The 9443-nt window shown below is 40.9% G+C and overlaps 1 protein-coding gene across 2 annotated transcripts; it reads right to left on the minus strand.

The window, feature by feature from the left end:
- Window positions 1-780: 780 nt before the first annotated feature.
- Window positions 781-5174, minus strand: GNRH1 (gonadotropin releasing hormone 1). Of its 2 annotated transcripts, XM_070256406.1 has the most exons (4): window positions 5059-5174; window positions 4065-4206; window positions 2395-2490; window positions 781-963 (listed from the first exon to the last, which is right to left on the minus strand). In XM_070256406.1, the coding sequence occupies exons 2-4, from the start codon at window positions 4203-4205 to the stop codon at window positions 922-924; spliced, it is 279 nt and encodes a 92-aa protein (XP_070112507.1). In that variant the 5' UTR covers window position 4206; window positions 5059-5174; the 3' UTR covers window positions 781-921. The 2 variants fall into 2 exon arrangements, with proteins under 2 accessions (XP_070112507.1, XP_003364546.4); XM_003364498.5 differs by lacking the exon at window positions 5059-5174 and having other exon boundaries at window positions 4065-4217.
- Between the last annotated feature and the right edge of the window lie 4269 nt (window positions 5175-9443).

Here is a 9443-nt window from a genome sequence, read left to right on the forward strand (position 1 = left end):
AATACAGGGCCACTGACCATGGAACCCGACAGAACGGAGCAGGTCTCAACTCTGGGAGCCCCGGTTTCCTCATTTTAAAGAAGGACAATAATATCTACTTTCCAAGGTCATTATGAGGGCTGATGAAAACATTTATGCTTATATCTGTGCTTATATCATTTATGCTTCTATTATGCTTATATCAATGCTATTTGACCAGGGAACACAGCACCTGAATCCTGTCTTCAACTGACTCTACACTCCATAGCATTTCTCAAGAGAAATACCAGAGATCAGGCAGGTGAACACTGTTATTTTTAGGCTTGGTCCCAAACCTCAATATGCACCACTTGCTCTGGTGAACTCGGAGAGGCCACGTGGGGCCAGAAGGAACGTTGGACTAGGAGCCCAGCAGGGCTTCCTTTCCCCTAAGATTCTCTCTGGTTCCAGCTGACTTTCAAAGGGGTTGGAGACAATCTGGGAAGGGAAATTCTCTCCAAGTGGGAGGGAGCCTTGGCCTGGCCTAATCTTAGTTCTATGGAGTATGGTCAAAGATAAAACTATAATCCCACAGAAAACTACTGAATCAACTTTCTTGGCCTGGACCAAAAGGTGACAGTTCCTGCGGGGCAGGCTGGTGGTGGAGGCAAGCTGCGGGATTCCTTTAGTCACCAATAATGGTGACTTTGTGTAATCTCATCTCTGTTCTCATCTGCCCCTATAGACAGACTTGGGGTTCTCCTCTTTAGGGGCTTACAGTGTCGCCCCCCCACCAGAGTTCTGAGTAAGAGAAATGCTTAATTAACATTTATGCCACTTTATTCACAACACAGCACATCGTTATGAAATACGTGCAATTTAGCAAAAGAATTTCTGAAATTCACGCAGTTTTCAGTGTCCGGATTATACTGAGGTGTTGTCAATCCTTCTGGCTCAGTGGATTTAAATCTTCTTCTGCCCAGTTTCCTCTTCAATCAGGCTTTCCTGAAAAATATGTGAGTAACAGACCTATCAGGGTTGATTTTATCAGCCGAATGTCATTATGTTTTTGACATTTTAATTTCTAAAAGATAAATATAGAAAGAATAGATTATTTTTGTGCACTAGATATTGCTGGAGAGATAGAACAGATGAGTTGATTTCAAGTTGTTTAATAAACATAAAGTCTCCGTTGCCAGTTCAAGGATAGGAGGTGAAGGAAAGCTCTCATCTGTCAGTTTGCTGTTAACCCAGCTTTTGCTTCAATTCCTTTCTAATGTCGTGTTTGGGAAATTTCAGTTTGCTGTTATTTTTGTCATGTAGTAAGCAAGATTAGAAAAAGAAATAAAGATGTCTGTGTTTTTTCCTTCGTCCTGTGGGTGTGGAAATTGAGGTCAATGGAGAAATGAAAACCATAGCTTATCTTCATGTATGATTTGTTAGGGCTTTCCCTGCTCCTGGGCGTGGCTGATGATTAACTGTAATGCCTTCTAACTTCTACGAGTAAGTGGACCGTGGAGCTGAGAGCACCAACACTGAATTCAAGACTCAACTTCTCCCTTCAATTCTCTTTATACGTTTTTTTTTAGTCAAAAAGCTACTTTAGGTTAGATTTCCATTTTGGGTGGGAATTTGGAGATTGTTATAGTCCAATCAGAAAACTGGAAATCAAATATGTGGCTCTGAATTATACAGTTAATAGTTTGGAATTTTTTCTTCAAAAGGGGGAAAAAAACAACTAGAGCACTATTTTCATTTTTACATTTTCTTTGGAAAACCATGTCATACCAAGAACAGTTGAAGAATCCAGTGGAGAAGTGTGGATTCACCTGGATTAGAATGGTCTAGGGTTTGATGAATGTACTTGAAGAAGTGACATGTAGCCGTGGGAAGAAATTTTTTTTTTTTTTTGAGGAAGACTATCCCTGAGCTATCATCTGCCAATCCTCCTCTTTTTGCTGAGGAAGACTGGCCCTGAGCTAACATCCATGCCCATCTGCCTCTATTTTATATGTAGGACGCCTACCACAGCATGGCGTGCCAAGTGGTGCCATGTCCGCACCAGGGATCTGGGCTGGCGAACCCCGGGCTGCCGAAGTGGAACGTGTGCACTTAATCGCTGCACCACCTGGCCGGCCCAAGAAATTTGTTTTGTCATTCATCCCAAAGGCTAGAGCCAAGATTAGGAGATAAAGATTACTGAGAGATTTCAATTCAATTTAAGAAAAAAAAGGTTCTAACCATTATTAGTACTATCTAACCATTGAAAGGGGGTATCGTGAACTAGTGAGGCCCCTACCACAGGCGAATTCAGGCAATCGGGAAGCTAAGCCCCACGGTGCCTGAGAGGGGGTCATTCTAAGTGGACAACCCAAGAGTTGGTACCCAAGGACCTTTCCATCTCTAAGGCTCCATGTCACGATCACTATAACTCACCAGAGCTCCTTTGAGGTCCCTGAGGGGAGAGCGGGGCTGGTGAACCGTGCATTCGAAGCGCTGAGGTTCTGCTGGTTGATTAACCTCTTTGGCTATCTGAGGGAAAAAATGTGATTTTTGGAGATGGAGATAAAGAAATGAAATGGTATTTTCCATTCCCACCAAAAATTGTGTGTGGAAAATGAGGTCAAGGGGATGCGGAACTGAGAGTTGTGGGATTGAGACGGAGACCTGAAGAACGTAGATCCGCCATCGGGCCTTTTTCAGGTTGGTGTGGGATTCTGGAGGTAATGGCGAGAGGAAGGAGGGAGAATGTTTTCTCCCGGAGATGATGAGAATGAAGTACTTTGAACCTCCTGAGGGGATGATATAAAAAAATGCAAGAGCTTACACTTATAAATAGGGTTGATTTTTATTTTCTAGTTTTTACCAAATATTTCATAGTTAAGTGAGAACTGCTTCACATATAATCCATGGAGGGGAGACTTCAGATTCTGGGCTTCTTTATTTCATACTAAATTATCTTTATTATTTCTCCAAAAAGAGTTATTTCTCTCCAATGAAAACTGAATAGTTTAAGTTTCTCTAGCTAAGTTTCCTGTTCTCAGCCCTATATTAAGCGTCCCAGCCCTGAAGTGCTCATCATTTGGGGTCTAGTTCATTTCCCATTAACTTAAAAAAAAATTACAACTGCTTTTTATTAATCCGCTAACATTTTTTGGATTAACCGGCTAACGTATAAGGCCTTTCTCATGTAATCCTCACATGACCTTAAGAAGTCACATTTTATGGATTAAAGACCAAGTACTCGACATTCGTGCTGGTACTAGTTCTGAAATCTAGTTTATACAAAATCAAATCCAGCATATTTTCTGTTATATATTTTGTCTCCTTGAGCTTGCTGACTCCTCCACTCTAGCAGCCTCCAACTTCTTTGCTTAAATGCCCATACCAGCAAAAAGAAATTATAGAGCATACACTCTTGCTACTTATTTGTAAATTACACAAATGTACCACTGACCTAATATCATGGATATTTTTTTAAAATTTTTTTTTAATATTTTATTTTTTTCCTTTTTCTCCCCAAAGCCCCCCGGTACATAGTTGTATATTCTTCGTTGTGTGGTCCTTCTAGTTGTGGCATGTGGGACGCTGCCTCAGCATGGTTTGATGAGCAGTGCCATGTCCGCGCCCAGGATTCGAACCAACGAAACACTGGGCCGCCTGTAGCGGAGCACGCGAACTTAACCACTCGGCCACGGGGCCAGCCCCATATCATGGATATTTAAAAAAAAAATAAAATAAGAAAAAAAAAACTAACAAGAAGTTCTAAGATTTTCTTTCCAAATCCCAAAGAATCACCTTGCACTAGAGACCTTGGCTCCATCCCATTGTTTCTAGTTCCTTTGGCAATTCTATATGTTGAGAGGACAACACGCCACTTTGCACTTGTTGCTGTATTCTCTTGGAATTGTTCCTGCTCTGTTTCATTAGTCCTGGTCTGATTTGAAGGCAGGAATGGGACTTCACTTTGTACGCGTGTCATCTCCCCCAGAATACCTAGGACACAGAGAGCCTGGAGTAGCTCTGCTGGGCTGCACACAGAATGTTAGCGTAGTGAAATTGAATCACATAAGCCACGTCCTATTTTGGAGATGAGAGAAACTTACCTCTTGGAAAGAATCAATCAAATTGTCAGCATTTCTCTTTCCTCCAGGGCGCAATCCATAGGACCAGTGTTGGCTGGAGCAGCCCACCACACATAAAGTCAGCAGAATAAGTCCAGCTAGAAGTTTGGGAATCGGCTCCATTCTAAGGAACATCAATGCAATAATCAAAAGAGACTCAGATGGGCAGAGAAACACCTCTTTGGTGACAAGCCTAACATTGGTATCGCTAACCCTGCCGAAGATGCACGTGGGAGTCATCTACAGTTTTCACACAGACACTAAAACGCGCATACCCATTTGCTTGCCTTGAGTTTCCAGTAACCACTGGGACAAAAATCAGTACTTTAAACTCACATGCTCAGTACTTTTTAGTGCTAAGCTAATCTGTTTTTATTTTTGTTATTTATTTGGTTATCCAAACCCCACCTTTTTGCCTTCACATTTTCCCCCCTGTGGACTGGTTTTCAGCTGTATCATTCCTGAGTTGAAGAGCGCTGGGCCATCTGCTCTGAAAAGCAGCTCCTGCTGGGCATCCTGGCTGGGGTAAAGTTGCTTGACGCTAAATGGCTGTACTATGGTACTAACTACATTTCGCTGAGTAAGCGTCCTCTAGTCTTCCATGCGTTACTGCGGGCCGCACCATCTGGGAGAGTGAGCAGAGACTCAACACTTTTCAAAGAACTGAGTCCCAGACCAGATGGCTCCCTGGCCAAGGCAGCCTCAAATTATCTAACGACATGTGGAATTCTCACAAAGAGGAGACTTCAAATTAATTTTCATTTGATGGGGAAGAAGCTGAAGACAAAATCAAATACTGGTTGATGAGCTGTTGAAATTCCCCAAAGCCTGGATCTTTATGGCTGGGGGTAACAAGGACCTTGAAGGTCAAGGTTCTTTAGATACCGTCACACCTGGATTTAGCCCTTAGGGTATAGAATGCCCTATAGACAGACATGAGGTCCAAAAAAAGTGCTAGAAATACGAAGCATTTTACCTGTTTGAGGGCGAAGAGCCAAAGGAATCCCAGCTTCGTTTGGAGTATGCTGAGTACTGTCACTTTTCGTCTTCCTAGCTTCCTTTTTATATGAAACTTTTCCAGAACACTGAAATCTCTCCCGCTGGTAAATTATACTGCACTCGGACTATGATTTATTATTTTTTTACTAGTAATTTTTTTTTAATCCTCACATAAAGCCCTTTAATGGTGTATGTAGTTGGAACACCTACTGGTCTAATCTGTTAAATTTACTTAAATCTTGGCTGTTAAAACCTCAGCTAAGACTTTTATAGCCGAGGCGGCAATTCAGAGATTAACATCTAGCTAGGTTGGATTCCCTTGAGAAAACTGACAGACCTATCAAGAGTTCAAGGAAAATAGCTCTCCTAGATGAAGTGATGTTAAATGCGTGCATAAAAACTTCACAAAGGAAGCCGCAACAGTTATAGAAAGAAGTTGAGTCAGGATGCCTGGGAGCTGGTCTCAGTTCTTAGATTCCTCATTAGTAAAAGGAGCTGATTTATAAACAATAGGTGATTATTGGCACTATACCAAGCCCACAGAGGATCCTAATGTAGATCATGTGAGTTTGAAAATTTCCAAGTCTCCTACCCACCAGCTTCCCTCTTTGACTTTTCTTGGAGGGCTTCTGTAGCATCAAAAGTTAAGGAGAGGGGCCAGCCCCAAGGCCGAGTGGCTAAGTTGCGTGCTCTGCTGCGGCAGCCCAGGGTTTTGCCGGTTCGGACCCTGAGCGCGGAACCGGCACCGCTTGTCAGGCCATGCTGAGGTGGCGTCCCACGTAGCACAACAGGACGGACCTACAACTAGAATACATGACTGTGTAGTGGGGGGCTTTGGGGAGAAGAAGAAGGAAAAAAAAGAATTAAATTAGATGTGTATAAAGAAACGTATCATGGCTGGCAAAGTAGAACGATAAATAAATGGAATTTGTTCTTATAAAAAAAAAGGTAAGGAGAAACATTGTGCAGTAGTCCCTCCTTATCCACGGTTTTGCTTTCCAAGGTTTCAGTTACCCGTGGTCAACTGTGGTCCAAAAATATTAAATAGAAAATTCCAGAAATAATTCATAAGTTTTAAATTGCATGCTGTTCTGAGTAGTGCGATGAAAGCTTGCTCGGTCCCACTCCGTCCTGACCAGAACGTGAATCGCCCCTTTGTGCAGCAGATCCACGCTATATACACTGCCTGCCCCTCACATAGTAGCCATCTGGTTATTAGACCACTGCAGTTGTATTGTAGTGCTTATATTCAAGTAACCTTTATTTTACTTAATAATGACCCCAAAGCACAAGAATAGTGATGCGGGCAATTCGGATATGCCAAAAAGAAGTTATTGTGTTAATCTCTTACTGTGCCTAATTTAGAAATTAAACTTTATCATAGGTATGTGTGCACAGGAAAAACATCGTACATACGGAGTTCAGTACTATCCGCGGTTTCAGGCATCCACTGGGGGTCTGGGAACGTATCCCCCATGGATAAGGGGAGACTACCATAGCTGGAATACAGTAAGTGCAAGACCATCTAGAGCAGACTTGGGTCAACAACTGGACTCATTTCAGTGGATACTTACTGAGTTAAAATATGCAAATCACTGTGCTAAAGGCAGTGGGAGGGGCCAGCCCAGTGGCGCACTGGTTAAGTTCACACGTTCCGCTTCTGGTCGGCCGGGGTTCGCTGGTTTGGATCCCGTGTGCGGACATGGCACTGCTTGGCATGCCATGCTGTGGTAGGTGTCCCACATATAAGTAGAGGAAGATAGGCACGGATGTTAGCTCAGGGCCAATCTTCCTCAGCAAAAAGAGGAGGACTGGCAGATATTAGCTCAGGGCTAATCTTCCTCAAAAAAAAAAAAAAGGCGGCAGTCGGAGCACAAAGATTAGAAATAATAACCTGGAATATGAATAAGATCAACCTCAACCATTATTACAGTCCTGCAAAGTGGATATCATTATCCAAGTTTTACAGATAGATGTTGAACCCCATGTGAGCCCTTGGACATTTTATTTACAAAGTACAGCCTTTAAAAAAGAGAAAGAATCATTACTCTTTATTCCGTTTATTTGAATACATGATTGTCTTTTAATTTACCCCTGGGTTGTAATAGTCAAGGATCCCATCTTATTTAAACATCTGTTAATAAATCCCTAGCGTTTGGTCAGCATTCGATAAGTATAGGTTTGAATGAATGAATGAATAAAACTTAAGGACGTTTTAACCAGATTAGGCCTAATGCTTCCTCTATTTCTGCATCAAAGATATGTTTTATCTGACATAGAATTAAATCTTCATGTACAATTAGGTATAAGGACTGTTACATTAGCTAAGCAGTAAAATAGTTAAAAATAACTGGCTATTTGTTCATTTTAGAGATGGGATTGGCAATTTCTGCTTGGGTAGGATGCTGCAGCAATCAGCCATTGCCCAGTGTCCTCTGTAATAATTACTTCAAGGATTTCGGTGTAAAGAGCAATATTGTTCTGCCCAAAGAAACTCCCTGCTCTGCCCAGCCATCTCTGTGGAGGTTCTTCGAGCCTCAGGATAGGATAGGCAAGGGGATAAACTTGAAAGTGTAATTGCTAATAGAGGGGAATTAAAAAATAAAACATAGGTGTTGACTTTCATTTAACTTGTTTTAATTATTTCATTTAGACACTTTGAATGATTTAAGCGCCATTCTGACATGAAGGGGTGGCATCTCACCTCACTCTACTATGAAGGTAACGAGACTGTTTTTCAACGAGTTCATTAAGCCTGAAGAGTGCTTGTTTGAATTGCGCAGTTGATGTCCTGCTTGCTGAAAAAGATGTGCTTCTAACAGTGCTGCTCAGGCAGACGGCGTCTTTGGATGGGACTAATGAAACGGGGGTTAGGACTTCTGACACTTACTGTCACATTAGCCACTTTTCTCTGGTTAGGCATCACTGGATTTCTTCTAGGTTAGTTCTATCAGTCAGTATTAAATTTTTGAAAAATGCTCCGAAATTTATGGATCAACACAGCACGTCTATGAATTTATTCGAGATGCTTTATGCCCTCGAAGTCTGCGCTAGTATCATCTGAGGTCACAGAGACCTCAAGGGCAAGGGTCGCATTTGTTTCATTTTCTACAAACCAAATAGGATAGCAAACAAATATGCTATTAATGGAATTTTGATGTTTAGTGACAGACTTTGAGCCTTTTCATAGTTCCAAGGAGAAATCAATTTATCGTGAAGCTGAATTTAGTAAATTTGAGTTTAAATAATTGGATTTCATAGCTGTCATAAATTTTTTCGAAATTTCGAAATTTCCTAAATTTTAAAGTATGGCTTTAGAGGGAAAATGGCTTCATTTTCAGCATTAAAAGAAACGCTTCAAAATTATTAAAATGCAACAATAATGATTTAGTAGTCTTGCTGAATGACAGATGCAAACTCTTTTTTGGCCCTAATGTAAAATCTCAGCAGGACGTACTCACGCTGAGCGCCTGCTGACAGGCTCAAGGTGGCGAAAGGCTTGAGTTAATCCCTGCACGAGGGCTTTCTACTAACATCAAGTAACCGCTCTTCTTCGCAGAGGTGTACCTTTTAATTTGAAAGATAATACTTCCTTGGCGATTTAATAAAATTCTAGGGCTTTTCATATATTAAAGATGATTTAAAGTTGACTTGGGGCCAGATTTACAGTATAACCAACCAATTTATAAAATGAACTGGAGAAAACATCCCAAGTCTTGGTTTATGATGCTAACTTTCTTAAAAAAATGAATTTACAATATTTCCTACTAAAATTTCATTGAAACCATAGTTGGAAGGAGTAGACTACATCACAGCATAATATGAATTGCTCTCAACAATTACATGAGTACTGAATTTTATCACTGTGGATAATCTAGTATTGAGGTTTAAAACCTTTTTCTACGCTCCCCTCTCCAACTGTATTTTTACTTATGTGTACAGACATGTTTCATCATTAGGGTTTATGAAAATTTTACTATTTTGAAACTTACCTCCCTCCTTAAAATTCTAATAGTTGTCAGGCAAGAATATTTTGGGGGCAATGCATTTAACCAGCCTAATAAAGCTGACTGGGAATGTTCAGCTGAGTAACACAAATTAAATGAATTATTGAAAGGCAGTGTTTTCTTTTGTTCAGAATTAATGAAATTTCTTCGTGTTGTTAGCATGGTGGATTTTAAGAAGAGGATCATAAAACAATCATGCTTAAAGAAATAAATTTACTTTAACAGCACTTTCAAAGAGACTAATAGTCCATAATAAATGTTACACTGTATTTCCTTTTCCCCCCAGACCCTCAGGGCTGGTCACCAACACACACTGAAGAATGTTAGCAAAATACAGAAAGCGCTGATTTTCAAA

The sequence above is a fragment of the Equus caballus genome, chromosome 2 (assembly GCF_041296265.1).
Source record: "Equus caballus isolate H_3958 breed thoroughbred chromosome 2, TB-T2T, whole genome shotgun sequence".
Taxonomy (NCBI): domain Eukaryota; kingdom Metazoa; phylum Chordata; class Mammalia; order Perissodactyla; family Equidae; genus Equus; species Equus caballus.

What these genes read in the sequence shown, in the direction of transcription:
- GNRH1 (XM_003364498.5), bottom strand. Translation starts at nt 4,217, where the DNA reads ATGTTCCTTAGAATGGAGCCGATTCCCAAACTTCTAGCTGGACTTATT. An exon ending in TGATTGATTCTTTCCAAGAG is followed by an intron (nt 2,491 to 4,064) that starts GTAAGTTTCTCT and finishes TTTTTCCCTCAG; the next exon opens with ATAGCCAAAGAGGTTAATCA. An exon ending in GGGACCTCAAAGGAGCTCTG is followed by an intron (nt 964 to 2,394) that starts GTGAGTTATAGT and finishes CATATTTTTCAG; the next exon opens with GAAAGCCTGATTGAAGAGGA.